Source organism: Pristiophorus japonicus, chromosome 19 (genome assembly GCF_044704955.1).
Source record: "Pristiophorus japonicus isolate sPriJap1 chromosome 19, sPriJap1.hap1, whole genome shotgun sequence".
In the NCBI taxonomy this organism is placed as follows: Eukaryota; Metazoa; Chordata; class Chondrichthyes; family Pristiophoridae; genus Pristiophorus; species Pristiophorus japonicus.
The window spans coordinates 32,057-52,790 of record NC_091995.1 but is presented as its reverse complement, the minus strand read 5'-3'; the positions used below and the strand labels follow the sequence as shown (position 1 = coordinate 52,790).

At 49.7% G+C, this 20,734-nt stretch overlaps 1 protein-coding gene across 2 annotated transcripts; it reads right to left on the bottom strand.

Moving 5' to 3' along the window:
• Positions 1–477: 477 nt before the first annotated feature.
• LOC139229597 (uncharacterized protein C11orf98-like) lies at positions 478–18,444 on the bottom strand. 2 transcript variants are annotated; one of them, XM_070861101.1, is made up of 3 exons: positions 17,994–18,444; positions 16,253–16,350; positions 478–2,608 (listed from the first exon to the last, which is right to left on the bottom strand). In XM_070861101.1, exons 1-3 carry the CDS (start codon positions 18,053–18,055, stop codon positions 2,520–2,522), a joined length of 249 nt encoding a protein of 82 aa, XP_070717202.1. In that variant the 5' UTR covers positions 18,056–18,444; the 3' UTR covers positions 478–2,519. The 2 variants fall into 2 exon arrangements, with proteins under 2 accessions (XP_070717202.1, XP_070717201.1); XM_070861100.1 differs by lacking the exon at positions 478–2,608 and adding an exon at positions 9,042–10,718 and having other exon boundaries at positions 17,994–18,436.
• Between the last annotated feature and the right edge of the window lie 2,290 nt (positions 18,445–20,734).

Sequence of the window (20,734 nt, the reverse complement as noted above, 5' to 3'; positions counted from 1 at the left end):
CTGGGTGTCATGGTACATCAGTCATTGAAAGTTGGCATGCAGGTACAGGCGGCAAATGGTATGTTGGCTTTCATAGCTCGGGGATGAGAGTATAGGAGCAGGGATGTCTTGCTGCAGTTGTACAGGGCCTTGGTGAGGCCTCACCTGGAATATTGTATTCAGTTTTGGTCGTCTAATCTGAGGAAGGACGTTCTTGCTATTGAGGGAGTGCAGCGAAGATTCACCAGACTGATTCCAGGAATGGCAGGACTGACATATGAGGGGGGACTGGAGTTTAGAAGAATGAGGGGATCTCATTGAAACATATAAAATTGATGGGATTGGATAGGTTAGATGCAGGAAGAATGTTCCTAGGGGTCACAGTCTAAGGATAAGGGGTAAGCCATATAGGACTTGTAGATTTCTGGATTCTTTTCCTTCAATCTGTTTCAGCGAATACACTGAGGCGAACACCAAAGAAGCTTATAACAAAGCAGTCTTTATTACCGGCCGGGACTTTATCAGACAGAAGGAATGCTCTCTTGATAGAGCGCACCCACTTCCTACGGACAAAGTGCCGTTACATTGTGAAGGCATAACAGTTATACATTTTCGGTACAAGATAACCAGATACAATTAGAGTGACATCCTAGTTCAGCCTATCCCTTTTGATCCCTCCTTCCCTTTGTCCACTCATGAGCCGACATCTATATGAGCTGTTTTTCCCAAAGAACTTTCTCACACTTTGCTCAAAGAACTTTCTCAGGCATTGCTTCTAAATGTTACAATTTTACTGGCGTGACTAGTAACTTGGACCTTGCAAGTCTGTTAATTGTGCTGATGTTGTAATATTTGCAGTCTGACATTCTTTTAGTTATTTTCCATTGCTTATACATTTTCACATATCCAGTTCACTTCACTGTCTTTATTGCTTATACATTTTCACATATCCACATTCCCCCCTTTTATCATTCCATGATAACACTTAGGATCATTCTAGGAGTATCGCATTCATCCATTCACACACTATTTCCTGAATCATATTGTTGTTATTGTCGAGTAGTTCTTTAGTTCGTTGGATCATAACCTGGGAGCCCTTGACCACAAGAGGGTTTGCTAACCTTGCCATCATGACTTTACAACAAAGGTTAAAGCAACCAATAATCAAGCAACAGGTAATTATTACTACGATGAGAATAATTGCTCCATGCATTAGATACGATCCCCAAGATCCACCTAACAGCCAATCAAACCAGCCTACTCCTCCTGCAGAGGTGGATAACTTCTTTACCTCCCTTATGTGATCAACGAGATTGGTTATGTTTTCTGAACTATAGGAAATGTAAGTGCAACATTCAGATCCTATCAGGGCACACGTTCCCCCTTTCTCAGCTAACAGGTAATCGAGGGCCATTCGGTTTTGTAATGCTACGGTCCTTATTGCTACCATTTCAGCTGTGATGCCCTCCAGAGCTTCAGCAGTATTGTTAGTTATCTGTTCCAATATCATCTCTAGGTTCTGTACTTCATCCATGAGATGTCTTATCCCAATTAGGAACATCATGACCCCAAAGAACTTGTCGGGGGTGATGGCTCGCTTGTATCGGCTGGAGGCATGTGCTTCCGCCAGGGTACGTACTTGCCGCACAAATGGCACCACATATCCCAGATAACAGGACCCGTCCATCGCCTAGGCAACCAAGGGTATGCCTTATGACCGCACATGAAATACGTGCCGTTAAAAGCTGCTTTCTGATCTATTGCTTCTGGGTCCCAGGACTGGGCCCACAAACTTCCACCTGTGTTATTCGGATGGTGAGAGAGGATGGTGACTCGTGCACCTGTGGTGATGTTGAGACTGTGGGCATTTGCTGTACCCTACGATATGTCCCTTGTTACTGGTGTCATTTCGGGTTAGACATATGTCCCCGGTTGGCCTCCCAATCCCTGAGGTATTGGTCAGGGCTAAGAATGGGGGTTCCTTTTCACGGTTGTAGGTTGGTTGGTACCATCCCTGGAACGTCTGACTAATGGAGTCTCCAGCACTCTCCCACTTGGTGACCTCCCCGTGGTCGTTCACGTAACGGTATGATACTCCTCCTGATCTCCGTGATCCCTCTTTTGACCCGCCTTTCATCTCGTATTTGCATTGGCCCCCCTCCTCTCATGATAGTCTGGCTCTGAATCCATCTGACAGTCTGTTAGGGTCAGTGGAACGGTGCGCAAAGGAATTCCCCCTTTGGAATGTATAGGGATATGTGAACACACCCAGCATCTAGAGAAGTTCCCATTTGCACATAAGACATATACAAAAAGCTGTTTACATGGAGCTCTCACCTCAGAATCCCCTCCCATGTGCCGCACCTGTCGTACATCAACACTATTATACAGACTGGCACACAGACACAGTTTCATCTTATTACTTGGGAACCAGCGTCTCTATGGACAAGGATAAATAGTCCGATTTTTTGCTGATTAAAAGAGTTCAGTTTTCCCGTCTCTCTTCTCAGGTCACCGTCGGTGTAGCTGGCTGTCTATCACTACGGATAACAGTTCAAACTGGTCTCCTCGGGACCCACGTTCCAATTAGGGCGCTGATGGCCTTGTTCAGCTATGGAGAAGAGGAAATCTGGAACAGAAACAGGAATTAGAATAACCAGTAAAATAGGTTTGTTAGAGAGTGGTGAGCTTGCAGTGGTGCAGGTGAACCCAGGCACTTTTCCCTTCAACCTTAGCCGCAGTGGGGGTAGTGAGTAACACCTGAAAAGGCCCCTCCCATCTCGGCTCTAATCCCTTCCGAATCCATTTCTTCATCAGGACATACCTCCCTGGTACCACGAGGGACGACTCGGGTAAAACTGGGAGGTCGAGGTGAGCCCCTCGAACCTGGTTGTGGGCTATTCGCAGAGCCTGAGTCAGGGAAAGAACATAGGTGGTCATCTCCTCAGTCATGTGGTGGAACTGGACAGTGGAGGGGACATTCTGATTCCAGGGGGTCCTAAGGGGTCTACCATAAATGACCTCAGCGGGGGTCAGTCTAGCCTTACTGGTGGGAGTAGTTCGGATCTGAAATAAGGCTATGGGAAGGAGTTTAAGCCAATTGAGTCCGGTTGATGCTACCAGTTTTGCAAGCTTGGTTTTAAGAGTTTGATTAGCAAGTTCAACTAATCCCGCAGCTTGGGGTCGGTAGGCACAATGCAGCTGCTGGTTAATGCGCATCTGGGAACAGAATTCTTTGTTAACTTGGCCAATAAAGTGAGGGCCATTATCGGAACTCAGTCGAGCTGGGATACCATATCTAGGAACAATTTCCCTCATTAACACTAACAACAGTTTGAGCCTTATTGTCCAGGGTAGGGTAAGCTTCGATCCATTTGCTGAACACATCCACTATTACTAACACATATTTGTAAGACTGAACCCTTTGCAACCAACTGCAAGGTCTCAAAGGAACCTTCTGGTAGGGGCGTCTTACCCCAATCACAGGGGACTCCCTTCCCTGGATTATGCTGTTGGCAAACAAGGCAGCGACTACTGATGTTCTGGGCCAACGCCTGGAGTCTAGGGTGCCACCAAGTAGCCAAAAGCGTGTCACTTGTTGCCCTTGCTCCACAATGAGTAGCAAAGTGCATACATTCAATAACCCATAGGGCCAACTCGTCAGACATGCGTCTGTTCCGCGGGAGTGGTCCAGAGTTAGAGACATTGTCATAAGTACATCCATAATCTTTCCACAACAGTTTATCTTTTTCAGGAGCGTCCTCCTGTGCTTTAATGACATCTTGGATGGTTGGCATTGGTTTTTCTGAGGCTAACTTATCCTTTGCAGGATTTTTAGTTTGACTCATCATTCTGGGCACTACCATTTGTTGTCCACGAGAGGCCTGTTTGGCCTCTTTGACAGCACAGCGGTTTCCTATATCAACCGGAGAGTTTCTGGTAGTGTGGGCGGTACATTTGACAATGGCAATGCACTTGGGGAGCATGAGGGCCTGCAACAAGTCAGATACTAGCTGCTTATGGGATATCTCATTCCCATTTGAGGTTAGGAATCTCCTATTTTTCCATAGTTGTCCGAAATCATGGGCTACCCCAAAGGCATACCTAGAGTCAGTATAGATATTGACCTTGAGGTCTTTAGCCAAGATACAGGCTCGGGTGAGGGCAAATAGTTCAGCTTGTTGGGCGGAATAGGCGGTCTCAAAGGTGGCAGATTCCAGGACCTGATTCTCCTGGTCTACTATGGCGTATCCTGAAATTCGTCCGCCTTCTGGGTCAATGGAAGAGCTTCCGTCAACATACATAGTACAGTCAGGGTCCTCCATTGGTACATCAACTAAATCCTCCCTGACCGAGGTAGCTTCTTGAATTAAAGATAAACAGTCATGACTCGGTTCTTCCTCATCTTGGGGTGGCTTGGTAAGAAAACAGGCCGGATTAGTGGCAGTACAGTGCCGAAAGGTCAGCTTAGGATTATTTCGGAGGTAGATCTCATATCTGCTTTGCCTGGCCATGGTAAGGTGTTGAGTCTGCAGTTGACCCAGGAGGGCAGCTACGGAGTGAGAGGTATATACAACAATATCCTGCTGGAGGGTAAGGATGGCAGCGGATTGAAGGCTGTTGTTGATGGCAGTTAATATTTGAGTACATACAGGGTGTCCCAAGGCAACGGGGTCTATTTTAGAAGAGTAGTAGGCAACAGGCCTATGCTTATCCCCGTGTTTCTGAGTTAAGACAGTGGTAGCACAATCTTTCAGGATCGTACAATACAGTTGAAAGGGCCGGTCGTAGAGGGGCCGGCCCAAAGCCGGAGCTTGCAGCAGGGCTGTCTTTAGTTCCTTAAAGGCTTGGACGTCTGCGGTTTCTATTTCAAAGCTGCCTTCTTTGGTAGTGTACGGTGTGAGTTGCTTGGTCATCAGGGCAGCATTAGTGATCCAGGATCTACAGTAATTGATCATCCCCAACCACTGCCGCATTTGTCTAGCCGTGCTAGGGACTGGAAACTGGCAGATGGGTTCGGCTCGGTTAGCCTCCAAGGTGGGTGCCTGATAAAATGATCCCAAGAAATTTGACTTGAGACTGGCCAATTTTGACCTTTGATGGGGAAACTATGTATCCCAGGGGGGACAAGTAATTCAGTAACTAATTGGCATCCTCCTGATTACTTGGTTCATCTGCGCAGGCTACCAGTAAATCGTCCACATACTGAATCAAAGTGGATCCCTTAGTCAGCATGAGGGACTGTAACTGTTCCTCCAGGCACCTTGAGAATGAGGTCGGGGAGTGGATGAACCCTTGTCCAGGTATATTGCTGTCCCTGGTGAGTGAAGGCGAATAGGTACTGACTCGCCTGGGCTAGCGGCAAGACGAAGAAGGCGTGCTGGAGGTCTATTATTGCGAAGATCTTGGCGTTTGCTGGGATTAATGACAGTATCTGTGCTGGGTTGGGAACCAGAGCGTGCAGGGGCTGGACGATAGCATTGATAGCTTGAAGGTCTTGGACTAAGCGATATTCGTTTGGCTTGCCTGGCTTAGGGACTGCCAGTATAGGGGTATTACACGGGGACTGGCATTGGACCAAAATCCCCTGTTCCACTAGTCCCTTGATCAATCGGTGGATACTTGGTATTGCCTGTGGTTTCAGTGGGTACTGTTGGATAGAGGGCCAGTCCACATTGCCCTGCACTGAGATCTCAATCGGATCAATGGGAGTATAACCCACTTGGGAGGGGTCCTCTGCCCACACATGAGGATCCACATATTCAGGTATGTCAGAGCCAGTATGATGCTGCAGAGTCGTTAGGACCTTCTCGGGGTCCCTGTGGAATTGGACTGTTTGGCCATGTTTTACAATCTGCAAATCCGAGCTGGTAGGGTCAGCCTAGTCTATAGCTTGGCGCACCATAATTCCCAAATCTTTAGCGTGGTGGGGAGGTAATACTTCACGAGTAACATGTGGTGCCACCGTCGGGGGCTGTCTCCACAGATTCTTAACCATTTCCACAAAATCTGCCTTCCCTTCTGGTCCAGCCACTCTGGCTTTTTGTCGGATTTCCCATTCCTCCCCCACGTGATCCTGGTAGAGATTCTGAAGATCCTGATTCTTACCACTAGGATCATAGGCTAGGGTCACATGATAGGGCGCTTGGGGCAAATCCAGGGACCACCATTGAGGGGTCCGGGTAGTGTAGCACTGCTCTTTAAAGGTTCCTTGCTTTACAATGATCCCATCATCCCCGCATTCCAGATGCAACTGAAATTTACAGAGGAGATCCCTAGCCATCAAGTTACAGTCCAAATTGGTGGTAATAACAAACCGATGTTCCACAGATTCTTCTTTGTAATTTACTTTAACTGGTTCTGACACTGGGAATGTTGAGACTTGTCCCAGGAACCCTGACAATCCCTGTGTCTCGGTGGAGGCGGAGAGTTTAAGCTTCGATTGCACAGAGGACATGGAAGCTCCTGTATCTATTAAGACGGGTTGCCACTCATTTCGTATTTTTAGCGATATCATTGGTTCCTCATCCGAGGAAGGTCCTTGTACAGTCAAGCTGCGTAGTCGGTATCGATATTCGGGTGGCAGTTGGGCAAAGGGGTTGTTCTGGGAGAAATTAGTATAAAATCCCCGTCCTCTCCCCCTTTGCCTCCCTTCTCTTCCTCCTCTCCCTTTTCTGTGCCGAAGGGAGGAGCATTGCCTGCTCCAATGTCCTTCCTGTCCACAATTAAAGCATCCATCTCGTCTTCCCCAGCCCTGACCTCTTCCCATACTATGCCGGAGACAATAGGGCGGTCCGTAATTAGCAGGGCCCGGGCCATTTGGGTGTTTGGTATAACCGTATCCCTGTTTATCCACCCAACCCTGCACGCAATACTGCGGTTCCATCTAGTATCCCCTTGGGTCGGGTTTTGGTCATTCCACCCGAGGCGGCTCTTCCTTTCTAGTCACGTATTCAGTCTTGACCCGGGTTGGGGCGCACCTCCCTCCTCTCCTTTCTTTTCCTGCCAATATTTCACTGCTCTCTTCATCTGGGCCTGATTGTTATCTGCCCAATTCATATTATTGGTCCGGATAGTGTGTGCAATCGAATGGGGTAGGCACAGAAGTAGAATAGCGCAGAATTGAGGTGAATTATCACCCGCCCGGCAGGCATTATCTCCAGATTGACTTCCGTATATTACTATAAATCTTTCCATAAATTCGTCGGCATTTTCGTCTCGCTTGGGTTTAGTTTCTAATACTGCGGCCATACTGATGGGCTTCTGAAGGGTCGTGCCAAGGGAGGTGAGAATAGCGTTTCGGCAGTCCTGGGCGTTATTAGGGTGTGCAGCCAACAATGCATCATGGGTTGCACGTCTTAGGTGAGCTAGAAATCGGGAGTGCTCAGTCGGGCTCAGGGCCTGCTGTACCAGGGCCCACAGGTGCATTATAAACTGCAATGGTAATCCGGAGATGATCTATAAATTTGATAGGTTCCCTTTTCCGATCTGGCATGGTGGCCAGAATGGCCATAATTTCACTCGGTTTCCAAGGCACATAGACATCTATGGTGGGGTGGGTTGCAGCTTGTTGTGCGTCAGGGTTTGGCATTGGTCGAACCGGGAGCTGCCACCGGGGCTTAGGGGTGCGGGTGCCAATCTCGGAAGACGTTTCTGGGTCGGAGGGTGGCTCGGAGCTGTCTGACCGCACAGCACCTCTGCGTCCCGTTCGACGGGAGGGTTTGTCTTGCCTTTCGCGACTGGCATTCTGACTAGCGGATTCACGGGACTACTTGTTCCTTATAGATCTGCCCTTCCGGGTGTGAGACCTGGTCCTTTCGGCTACATTGCTCGTGAACTGGGGATTTGTGTCGCTATCAGAGGATGAAGGGTCCATCTGGGCTTGTTGGTGTGGGGTTAGGGTTATCCTTACCTCGTACCGCTGGAGTGTAAGGTGGAGGTTGGAAAGGGGACAGTGGTAAGGGGTCAGGAGCTGCAGGAGACGCCGAGTCAGTGACCATTCATCAATTTCATCATCAGCCTCGGTCAACGCAAAGCCAACCATTTGACTACGTAGTCGGTCAATACATTTCTCAGAGGTCCCAGCGGATCTCTTGGTACGTTTTTCATGCGCGCACTCTTTTTTTAAAGACGTCTACGGTTTTAACATGTCCTCCTTCTGTCAACTAAGTCCTAATTTAGTGGCTTTTTCCTGCCAACTTGACAGAAGTGATGCATCTTTTAATTTTTGACAATAATGTCGCCACGTGGCAATTAAATTCTTGTCCCTTTTCCCTCGTCCCCTTCTCCAAATCAATCCGTGCCTTTTTTGCTATTTCCACGCTTCTCGTGCCACCTAGGGGCCATTGGTCATCTAATAATTTGTTCAGGGCTCCAGATAATAGTCTAAATTGTTCAGCTCTTTCAGGGAATTCCTCACATAACTTTTGTAGCGGACTACCCGCATCCGTGGTTTTATCTGATTACCCATTCTCGCGTCGCCCCTCGTATCGTAACTGTTTCTAATTAGTCCAGATTTGAAATTTACACAGTCCCGCGGCTTAATCTTCTCCGCGTCGCCCCACGGTTTGCGTCACCGCGCGATTTGATCTATCCCTATCTAGCTCTAACTATCCCTACCTTCCGTGTCGCCACATGGATCGCGTCGCCCCGCGATTTGATCTATCCCTACCTTCCATGTCGCCGCGTGGTTTAAATCCAATCAGTGCCTAGACGCGGCAAGTGATATACAAGGTCGACGTCACACCTGACTTAGACACTTATTTCCTAAGTTTAGACAGTATTCGTCAGATTGACCTGGATCTCGTTCAGACACTACCTGAGAACCAGCAAGTGGCCAAACTTTTCTCAGACATTTGAAACTGAAGGAAACTGCAGTGGTATTTTAAAATATACTCACTCCAGTGGCCACTTTCCTCCCGTCTCGTCCAAGGCTAGTCTGGCTCTTAGTTCGCAAGTTTTCGGCAGTCGTCCGTTGAGATCCCACTTCTGACACCAAATGTAGATTTCTGGATTCTTTTCCTTCAATCTGTTTCAGCGAATACACTGAGGCGAACACCAAAGAAGCTTATAACAAAGCAGTCTTTATTACCGGCTGGGACTTTGACAGAAGGAATGCTCTCTTGATAGAGCGCACCCACTTCCTACGGACAAAGTGCCGTTACATTGTGAAGGCACAACAGTTATACATTTTCGGTACAAGATAACAAGATACAATTCGAGTGACATCCTAGTTCAGCCTATCCCTTTTGATCCCTCCTTCCCTTTGTCCACTCATGAGCCGACATCTATATGAGCTGTTTTTCCCAAAGAACTTTCTCACACTTTGCTCAAAGAACTTTCTCAGGCATTGCTTCTAAATGTTACAATTTTACTGGCGTGACTAGTAACTTGGACCTTGCAAGTCTGTTAATTGTGCTGATGTTGTAATATTTGCAGTCTGACATTCTTTTAGTTATTTTCCATTGCTTATACATTTTCACATATCCAGTTCACTTCACTGTCTTTATTGCTTATACATTTTCACATCCACAGACTGAGATGAGGAGAAACTTCACTCAGTTATGAATCTGAAATTCTCTACCACAGAAAGTTGTTGAGGCCACTTCATTGGATATATTCAAAAGGGAGTTAGATGTGGCCCTTACGGCTAAAGGGATCAAGGGGTATGGAGAGAAAGCAGGAAAGGGGTACTGAGGGAATGATCAGCCATGATCTTATTGAATGGCGGTGCAGGCTCGAAGGGCCGAATGGCCTACTCCTGCACCTAATTTCTATGTTTATGTTTCCCCTCGTGGGGGGAATCTAGAACTAGGGGGCATAGTTTCAGAATAAGGGGCTACCCATTTAAGACAGAAATGAGGAGTAATTTCTTCTGAGGGTCATGAATCTGTGGAATTCTCTGCCCCAGAGAGCTGTGGATGCTGGATCATTGAATATATTCAAGGCTGAGCTAGACAGATTCTTGGAACTATAAGGGAGTGAAGGGTTGTGGGGTGAAGTGGGGCTGCGGCCAGGATCAGATCTGCTATGATCTTATTAACTGGCGGAGCAGGCTTGAGGGGCCAAATGGCTGATTCCTGCTCCTATTGTGTGTCTATTGAAATGGGTATAACCACCATACTGTAGTTATCTAGAATAATTGAGGAGCGGTTGCAGAGGGCGATTCCATCCTGAAGCCTATCAGCAGAGATATTCCACCTTCTACCAATGGATGGTCTTTGATTTATTGTGTCGGAGCCACCTGCCACATAACACGTGATTGCCTCTTCTGAGGTGGGCCATTGGCAGCACTTTTTCCAGGAGCTCCTTTGGACTCTAGCAATAATGGAACACTGCTACCCCTTGCCGTTATCAATAGTCGTCTCTTTATTTCCAGTTACAGTAGCCCGGCTTGTGTGCACGCACATGGGCCCAATGGTCATTTGACAAATCTCCGAGAGTTGAGGATATCTCCAGGGAGGCAGGCCGTGTGCAGCGACAGCAGTTACACCATGAAAGCAAGTCCTCCGGTATAGTTTTAGCTCACCGACCCCAAACCTGGCACCTGGGCAGCAGCAGTTACCCTCCAACATCGTCGTGTGTGTATACTTTCCCCCATTCTCTCCATCCCGACTGCTCCACAATTTCTTACTCTTTCATTTCCACGTTCGCCACCTTTCCGCCTTTCCTCTTCTTGCCTCTGCCCCCCTCCACCTCCATCTTGTCCGACGGCCGGATCCGCGATGGAGCAGCTTCAACTGGGAACGCCAAAGGGACAAAATTGTTATTCAAAATGCTGGTTTACCAATGCCTCAAAACAAAGGAACAGGACCTAAATTGTCCTGGGTTTTTAATCTGGTTTTTGCCTCTCCCAGGAGATCACATGGCTCCAGTTGGAGTGCAGTGTAGAATGTTTCAGTGTAAGGGGTGTCGCAGTGTGTGAGGCGGACTGGTTGGGCTGGGTGCTCTTTGCCTTTCCGCCATTGGTCATAGGTTTATATGTAACCTTCAGGGCTGCTGACCGAGGGCCGTGCGGCTCTTTGTCGGCCGGCGTGGACACGATGGGCCGGAATGTCCTCCTCCTGCGCTGTAAATTTTTATGTTTTTAGAGCCAGAGAAAGGGGCTGAATGAAGGTTTGTAAGGTGAGAAATGTGTGTGGGTGGGCGGGCGGGCTGGTGGGGGAGAAGAATGCAAAGAGACATTGAGGGGAAGAGCAGCAGAGTGGGGTAAGGCAGCTGAACTATGTCCCCGACTGGAGGATGCAGGAAACCTAGAAAATAGGATCAGGAGTAGGCCATTCGGCCCTTCGAGCCTGCACCGCCATTCAATATGATCATGGCTGATCCTCCATCCCAACACCATATTCCCGCTTTCTCCCCATACCCCTCGATGCCTTTTGTGTCTAGAAAACTATGTCTCCCTCTTAAATATATTCAGTGACTTGGCCCCACAGCCTCCTGTGGGAGAGAATTCCACAGGTTCACCACCCTCTGAGTGAAAACATTTCTCCTCATCTCGGTCCTAAATTTCCTACCCCGTATCCTGAGACAGTGACCCCTTGTTCTAGACTTCCCAGCCCCGGGGAAACATCCTCCCCGCATCCAGTCTGTCCAACCCCGTCAGAATTTTATACCTTTCAATGAGATCCCCTCTCATTGGGCCCAAGTTTCCACACGCGCCTCGAACGGAGCAGTCCCGACCTGGACGCCCGTTTTTCGCGCCACAAAGTGCGCCTAAAAAAATCCCTCGGTATTCTCCACCTCCCTGCAGGTCCTCTGGCCCTCGGCGCAGCCGGCACGAGCTGTGGGGGGGCGGAGCCAGGTCCCGGCACTGAAAACAGTGACGGGACCTCTGCACATGCGCTCTACAGTGGGCACGCAAGTGCAGTAGCTCCAGGCGCCGAAGCACGCAGCCCCTAACCCTGGCCCAATGGTCTCACTGGGGCTGCGTGAATAAGGCTCCTCCCACGGCCAGCTCCTGCTCCCCAACCCCCCTGCCTCCGGACTGGACCCGACACCCGCTCCCCCCCCCCCCCCGTGCTCCTGTTCCCGCTCCGCCCCCGCCCGACTGGACCCGACCCGACCTCTCTCTCTCCCCCCCCCCCCCCCACCTCCCGGACTGGATCCGACCTGACCTCTCCCCCCCCCTCTCTCTCTCTCTCTCTCTCTCTCTCTCTCTTTCCTCCTCTCCCCCCCCCCCCCCCCCCTCCCGACCCGACCCCCGCTCCCGGACTGGACCCGACCCGACCTCTCTCTCCCCCCCCCCCCCCACCTCCCGGACTGGATCCGACCTGACCTCTCCCCCCCCCTCTCTCTCTCTCTCTCTCTCTCTCTCTCTCTTTCCTCCTCCCCCCCCCCCCCCCCCTCCCGACCCGACCCCCGCTCCCGGACTGGATCCGACCTGACCTCCCTCCCACTCTCTCCATCTCCCTCTCTTCTCTACCCCCCTCCCCCTCTCCCCGATCCATGCCACCTACCTGTAAATCTGGTGCTGGGCCCGGTCCGTTCAGCCTTCGGTCCCGAAAGGCCTGCCTGAAGCACTTTCACACAGGTAGGAAGATGGTTTATTTAATCATTTCTTTGCTTATAAATGTTTATTCAGGTTGTATTTATTTGTATAATATTTCTATAAGTATAAATAAGGATTTATTATAGAATTTAATGACTTCCCTTCCCCCCCCCCCCCCCCCCACCTCGTTCTGGACGCCTGATTTGTAACCTGCACCTGATTTTTTAATGTGTAGAACAGGTTTTTTCAGTTCTACAAAAATCTTCACTTGCTCCATTCTAAGTTAGTTTGGAGTACGTTTTCACTGTGGAAACTTTCAAATCAGGCGTCAGTGGCCGGACACGCCCCCTTTTGAAGAAAAAATTCTGTTCCAAAGTAGAACTGTTCTACCTGACTAGAACTGCAGAAAAAAAATGTGGAGAATTGCGATTTCTAAGATAGTCCGTTCTCCACCAGTTGCTCCTAAAAATCAGGCGCAAATCATGTGGAAACTTGGGCCCATTCTTCTAAAGCCCAGTCAACCCAATCTCTCCTCATACGACAGTCCTGCCATCCCAGGAATCAGTCTGGTGAACCTTCACTGCACTCCCTCTGTGGCAAGTATATCCTTTCTTGGGTAAGGAAACCAAAACTGTGCACAATAATCCAGGTGCGGTCTCACCAAGGCCCTGTATAACTGTAGTAAGACATCCTTGCTCCTGTACTCAAAACCTCTTGCAATGAAGGTCAACGTACCATTTGCCTTCCTAACTAAAAGGAGGAGGAGGAGGAATGGAGGAGGGAGACGAGTGAAAGAGGGGTGTGGAGAGAAGCCACAGGGACTGTTCACATTGAATCTTGAGGTTGACTGGGTACCGTGAGGATGGGAATTGGGGCGGAGTTCTGCGTAAGTTGGAGGTTAATAACATAATAGGAGCAGGAGTAGGCCATACGGCCCCTCGAGCCTCCTCTGCCATTTAATATGATCATGGCTGATCCGATCATGGACTCAGCTCCACTTCCCTGCCCGCTCTCCATATTTCCTTTATCGTTTAAGAAACACTCTTTTTCTGTCTTAAATTTATTCAATGTCCCGGCTTCCACAGCTCAGGCAGCAAATTCCACAGATTTACAACCCAGAGAAATTCCTCCTCATCTCCGTTTTAAATGAGCGGCCCCTTATTCTAAGACCATGCCCCCTAGTTCTAGTCTCCCCCATCAGTGGAAACATCCTCTCTGCATCCACCTTGTCAAGCCCCCTCAATCTTACACGTTTTGATAAGATCACCTCTCATTCTTCTGAATTCCAATGAGTAGAGGCCCAACCTACTCAACTTTTTCTCAAAGTCAACCCCCTCATCTCCAGAATCAACCGAGTGAACCTTCTCTGAACTGCCTCCAAAAGCAAGTATATCCTTTTGTAAATATGGAAACCAAAACTGCACGCAGTACTCCAGGTGTGGCCTCACCAATACCCTGTATAACTGTAGCAAGACTTCCCTGCTTTTATACTCCATCCCCTTTGCAATAAAGGCCAAGATTCCATTGGCCTTCCTGATCACTTGCTGTACCTGCATACTAACCTTTTGTGTTTCATGTACAAGTACCCCCAGGTCCTGCTGTACTGCAGCACTTTGCAATCTTTCTCCATTTAAATAATAACTTGCTCTGATTTTCTTTTGCCAAAGTGCATGACCTCACACTTTCCAACATTATACTCCATCTGACAAATTTTTGCCCACTCACTTAGCCTGTCTATGTCCTTTTGCAGATTTGTGTGTCCTCCTCACACATTGCTTTTCCTCCCATTTTTGTCTCGTCAGCAAACTTGGCTACATTACACTCAGTCCCTTCTTCCAAGTCGTTAATACAGATTGTAAATAATTGGGGTCCCAGCACTGACCCCTGCAGCACCCCACTAGTTACTGGTTGCCAACCCGAGAATGAACCATTTATCCCGACTCTCTCTTTTCTGTTAGTTAGCCAATCCTCTATCCATGCTAATATATTACCCCCAATCCCGTGAACTTTAATCTTGTGCAGTAACCTTTTATGTGGCACCTTGTCAAATACCTTCTGGAAGTCCAAATACACCACATCCACTGGTTCCCCTTTATCCACCCTGTTCGTTACATCCTCAAAGAATTCCAGCAAATTTGTCAAACATGACTTCCCCTTCATCAATCCATGCTGACTTTGCCTGACTGAATTATGCTTTTCCAAATGTCCTGCTACTGCTTCTTTAATAATGGACTGCAACATTTTCCCAAGCACAGATGTTAGTCGAACTGGTCTATAGTTTCCTGCTTTTTGTCTGCCTCCTCGGGGAGCACTGGGGGAAATAGTCTAGGAAGGCGAGAAATGAGCAATGGAGGGGCTGAGGTAGAGTTGGAAGTGGGCAGTCGTGAGCATCGGTGGGGCGAGAGATAGAACGTTCGGGGTTGAAGAGGAAGCCAACGTAACAAGGAGCAGCAGTAGATCCTTCGGCCCCTCGAGCCTGCTCCGCCATTCAATACGATCATGGCTGATCTGGGCCTCAACTCCACTTACCTGCACACTCCTTTGTCGTCCAAGGTTTTGAATGGAGTGGTTTGGTCCAGCCTGAGAGTGTGGTTGTGGGTTACGGGGAAAGGATTCAATGGCCAAGCAGCAGGACTTATTTTGGCAGGGGGGAGGGGTGCTGAAAGTGATGGCTTCTGATTTCCAGAGGAATTTCAGTTACTACTTGTAAGGTTACTAATCTTCAGAAAAACACAGACCATGAACTAAAGATTGATTGATACAAGCTTTGGAATTAAGCTGGACAATTAAGGAACCAAAAGTGACTTCATGCATAACAACAATGGAGTTGTTACACGAGGCCCTGAACTTGATTGACCAGGGTGGGAGAATCGCCCACTGGAGACATCGAGTCTGTAAAAGGACCGGACAACAAAGGACCCCATGGAATTCAGCATAAGGAATTAGCTTTTGCATTTTCGACTCAGTGTGCAAATTAGTAGCCATTCCAACCCATCACCACAGTCAAACAGATCATCATCTCAGTAATTGGATTTCGGAAGCAGGAGACTTACTCCTGCTATGGATATAAATATTCTCGACAGACACACAAGCAGGCAACACAGGAAGGACACAAAAGGAACAGGTGCTGCAGAGAACAGCTAGAAGAACCACCAACCTGTCACGGAACCAATGACCACAAATCTACAATAGCTGCAGCCAGGAATGGCGATTGTATGTCTTAAGTCACATTTCTCTCGGCAGTTTAGTCCTGTAGTTTTGAGTCGGTTTTTGTTGCTAATAAAATCGACACTGGGTCAAGCCTAAAATTTAGTGGCACGTGTTGTTCTTTCCCACTAAGTTCCAAGGTCTAAGAATCAGAGTCGAGTGACAAAACATACACCCTAGATAGTCAAACAGCATTGTTTTCAATCGGCAATACTGGAACCGATCCTCCCACAAACAGCTGATTACACGCTAAATACCGCCAATTGCTGGAGACACTCGGCGGGTCAGGCAGCATCTGTGGAGCGAGAGAGAGAGAAACAAGAGGAAACGTTTCAGGTCGGTGGCCTTTGTCTTCTGGTCCTGAAACCTGAAATGTTAACTCTTGCTTCTCTCTCTTCCCCCCCCCAGATGTAGCCTGACCAAAGTGTTTCCAGCATTCTGTTTTTAATTACAAGCAGAAAGTAAGTTTGTGCGAAAGCATTTCAGCCACTCTGGGTCCAGCAACACAAAGCAGAGAAGTGACATTGCAGAGTTGTGAGAGTTACAAGGGTGACCACAAGAATGTTCGAACCATACCGTCCATTACATAGCTCTCCCTCTGGCTGTGCTGGATCTGTTTCAGTAACTTCCTCTTCTTCTTCCCTGAGAGCGTGATATTCGCCCTCTTACTCGAGCTGAAACGATGAGACACATCTTCAACCAACAGTGAGTAATCGCAAGGAATCGGGCAAAGGAGGAGGTATTAGGACAGCTTGGTGAGAGAGGGAGGTTTTAGACGGGGAGTTCCAGAGCTTAGGGTCTAGGCAACTGAAGGCATAGCTACCGATGGTAGAGCGATTAAAATCAGATGCGCAAGAGGCCAGAATTGGAGGAGCGCAGACATCTGAGGATTGTAGGGCTGGAGGAGCGAGCCCATTTGCTGGAATTCTTTGAGGATGTAATGAACAGGATGGATAAAGGGGAACCAGTGGATGTGGTGTATTTGGACTTCCAGAAGGCATTCGACAAGGTGCCACATAAAAGGTTACTGCACAAGATAAAAGTTCACGGGGTTGGGGGTAATATATTAGCATGGATAGAGGATTGTCTAACTAACAGAAAACAGAGAGTAGAGATAAATGGTTCATTCTCTGGTTGGCAACCAGTAACTAGTGGGGTGCCGCAGGGGTCAGTGCTGGGACCCCAACTATTTACAATCTGTATTAACGACTTGGAAGAAGGGACTGAGTGTAACGTAGCCAAGTTTGCTGACGATACAAAGATGGGAGGAAAAGCAATGTGTGAGGAGGACACAAAAAACCTGCAAAAGGACATAGACAGGCTAAGTGAGTGGGCAAAAATTTGGCAGATGGAGTATAATGTTGGAAAGTGTGAGATCATGTACCCTGCCAGAAAAAAATCATAAAGCATGTTATTATTTAAATGGAGAAAGATTGCAAAGTGCTGCAGTACAGCGGGACCTGGGGGTAACTTCTGCATGAAACACAAAAGGATAGTATGCAGGTACAGCAAGTGATCAGGAAGGACAATGGAATCTTGGCCTTTATTGCAAAGGGGATGGAGTATAAAAGCAGAGAAGTCCTGCTACAATTGTACAGGGTGCAGTTTTGATTTCCATATTTACAAAAAGATATACTTACTTTGGAGGCAGTTCAGAGAAGGTTCACTCGGTTGATTCCAGAGATGAGGGGGTTGACTTATGAGGAAAGGTTGAGTAGGTTGGGCCTCTACTCATTGGAATTCAGAAGAATGAGAGGTGATCTTATCGAAACGTATCAGATTATGAGGGGCTTGACAAGGTGGATGCAGAGAGGATGTTCCCACTGATGGGGGAGACTAGAACTAGGGGGCATAATCTTAGAATAATGGGCCGCCCATTTAAAACTGAGATGAGGAGAAATTTATTTTCTGAGAATTGTGGATCTGTGGAATTTGCTGCCTCAGAGAGCTGTGGAAGCTGGGACATTGAATAAATTGAAGACCGATATCGACAGTTACTTAACCGATAAGGGGTTTTGGGGAACGGGCGGGGAAGTGGACCCGAGTCCATGATCAGATCAGCCATGATCTTACTGAATGGCGGAGCAGGCTCGAGGGGCCGAATGGCCGACTCCTGCTCCTATTCCTTATGTTCAAAAGGTACGACAGCGGTTTGGGAACCAGTTTTACACTTGGCCAGAATCGTTGACTGAATGATAGATCTGAACACCTCCCCAACATCCCCTCGGCTGAGCTGGACACCGGCCACAACACATTTAACACCACAGGGTGGGCTGAAAGCTGCTCCACGCATAGAACTTGGTTTGGAGTATCTCACCATCGCTTCTTCAGGTGGTGGATGGTGGTCAGTCCCTCGTCAATCACAGCACCCACCTTCATGTGCCTTTTCCTCTTCTCTTTACCCAGCACTCGCCGCCTTTTGAAAAGATTTCTCTGTAACTCCTGCAGACAAAAAACAGGGAATAAAAGCCGTTAAACTCGGACCGGAGAGAATTATAACCGCAGACACCTCAGGGTACCTTTCCCCACACCCTTTAATATCCCACCAGTCTAATCCCTTCACTCCACGCACCATTTAATATCCCACCAGTCTAATCCCTTCAGTCCACACAACATTTAATATCCCACCAGTCTAATCCCTTCACTCCACGCACCATTTAATATCCCACCAGTCTAATCCCTTCACTCCACACACCATTTAATATCCCACCAGTCTAATCCCTTCACTCCACGCACCATTTAATATCCCACCAGTCTAATCCCTTCACTCCCCGATCCCTTGAAAATTCCACCCCGTCTCTCTCTCTCTCTTCCCCCCCCCCCCCCCCTCCTGTCTCTCTCTCTCTCTCTCTCTCTCCCCCCCCCCCCCCCGGTCTCTCTCTCTTTCTCTTCTCCCCCCCCCCCCCCGCCGTCTCTCTCTCTCTCTCTCTCTCTACACCCCCTCCCTTCTCTCTCTCTACCCCCCTCCCTTCTCTCTATCTCTACCTCCCTCCCTTCTCTCTACCCCCTCCTTCTCTCTCTCTCTCTACCCCCCTCCCTTCTCTCTCTCTCTACCCCCCTCCCTTCTCTCTCTCTCTCTCTCTCTACCCCCCTCCCTTCTCTCTCTCTCTACCCCCCTCCTTCTCTCTCTCTCTACCCCCCTCCCTTCTCTCTCTCTCTCTACCCCCCTCCCTTCTCTCTCTCTCTACCCCCCTCCCTTCTCTCTCTCTCTACTCCCCTCCCTTCTCTCTCTCTCTACTCCCCTCCCTTCTCTCTCTCTCTACTCCCCTCCCTTCTCTCTCTCTCTACCCCCCTCCCTTCTCTCTCTCTCTCTCTCTACCCCCCCTTCTCTCTCTCTCTACCCCCCCTCCCTTCTCTCTCTCTCTCTCTCTCTCTACCCCCCCTCTCTCTCTCTCTACCCCCCTTCTCTCTCTCTCTACACCCCCTTCTCTCTCTCTCTACCCCCCCTTCTCTCTACCCCCCTCCCTTCTCTCTCTACCCCCCTCCCTTCTCTCTCTACCCCCCTCCCTTCTCTCTCTACCCCCCTCCCTTCTCTCTACCCCCCTCCCTTCTCTCTCTCTCTACCCCCCTCCTTCTCTCTCTCTCTACCCCCCTCCCTTCTCTCTCTCTCTACCCCCCTCCCTTCTCTCTCTCTCTCTCTCTCTCTCTACCCCCCTCCCTTCTCTCTCTACCCATCCCTTCTCTCTCTCTCTCAACCCCCCTCCTCGTCTCTCTCAATCTCCCCTCCCCTTTCTCTCCCCCCTTCTCTCTCTCCTCTCCCCCCCTTCTCTCTCCTTCTTCCCCCCTCCCTCTCTCCCCCCTCCTCCCTCCTCTCTCTCCCCCCCCTCCTCCCTCCTCTCTCCCCCCCTCCCTCTCCCCTCCTCCCTCTCCCTTCTCTCCCCCCCTTCCTTCTTTCTATCTCTCTACCCCCCCACCTCCCTTCTTTCTCTCTTCCCTTCCCCCTCTCCTCTCTCCCACCCCACTCCCTTCTTTCTCTCTCTCTCCTTCCCCCCACATATCTCTCTCCCACCCCTAACCCTCCTCCGTTCTCTCTCTCTTCCCCCCCCCACCTTCCTTCTCTCTTCCCCCCCCTCCCTTCTTTCCACCCCCCCCTCCCTTCTTCTCCCTTCCTCCTCCCTCCCCTCCCCCCTCCCTTCTTTCTCTCCCCCTCCCTCCCTCCCTTCTCTCCCCCCTCCTCTCCATCCCTTCTTTCTCCCCCCTCCCTCCCTTCTTTCTCTCCCCTCCCTCCCTTCTTTCTCTCCCCCCCTCCCTTCTTTCTCTCCCCCCCTCCCTTCTTTTCTCTCCCCCCCTCCCTTCTTTCTCTCCCCCCTCCCTTCTTTCTCTCCCCCCTTCTCTCTCTCTCCCTCCCTCTTCCCCCCTCCCTCCCTCCCTCTCACCCCCCCCTTCTCTCTCTCCCCTCTCTCTCTTTCCCCCCCCGTCTCACTCTCTTTTCCCCCCCACCCCCATGTCTCTCACCCCCCCCATCTTTCTCTCCACCCCCCTCTCTCTCTCTCTCCTCCCTTCGCTCTCCTCCTCCTCCCTTCTCTCTCTTCCCCCCCACCTCCCTTCTCCCTCTTCCCTCCCCCCTCCCTTCTCTCCCCCCCTCTCCTCCTCCCTCTCTCCCCCCTCCTCCCTTCTCTCTCGCCCCTTCCTTCTTTCTCTCTTTATCCCCCCCACCTCCCTTCTTTCTCCCTCTTCCCTCCCCCCCTCCCTTCTCTTTCTTCCCTCCCCCCTCCCTTTTCTCTCACCCCACTCCCTTCTTTCGCTCTCTCTCTCCTTCCCCCCCACATATCTCTCTCCCACCCCTAACCCTCCTCCGTTCTCTCTCTCTTCCCCCCCCCACCTTCCTTCTCTCTTTCCCCCCCCCCCTCCCTTCTTCTCCCTTCCTCCTCCCCCCTCCCCTCCCCCCTCCCTTCTTTCTCTCCCCCTCCCTCCCTTCTCTCCCCCCTCCTCTCCATCCCTTCTTTCTCCCCCCTCCCTCCCTTCTTTCTCTCCAACCTTCTCTCTCTCTCCCTCCCTCTTCACCCCCCTCCTCCCTCCTCTCACCCCCCCTTTCTCTCTCTCCCCTCTCTCTCTTTC

What these genes read in the sequence shown, in the direction of transcription:
- LOC139229597 (XM_070861100.1), bottom strand. Translation starts at nt 18,055, where the DNA reads ATGAAGGTGGGTGCTGTGATTGACGAGGGACTGACCACCATCCACCAC. An exon ending in CACCACCTGAAGAAGCGATG is followed by an intron (nt 16,351 to 17,993) that starts GTGAGATACTCC and finishes TCATCGTTTCAG; the next exon opens with CTCGAGTAAGAGGGCGAATA. An exon ending in GGAGAGCTATGTAATGGACG is followed by an intron (nt 10,719 to 16,252) that starts GTATGGTTCGAA and finishes TGGCGTTCCCAG; the next exon opens with TTGAAGCTGCTCCATCGCGG.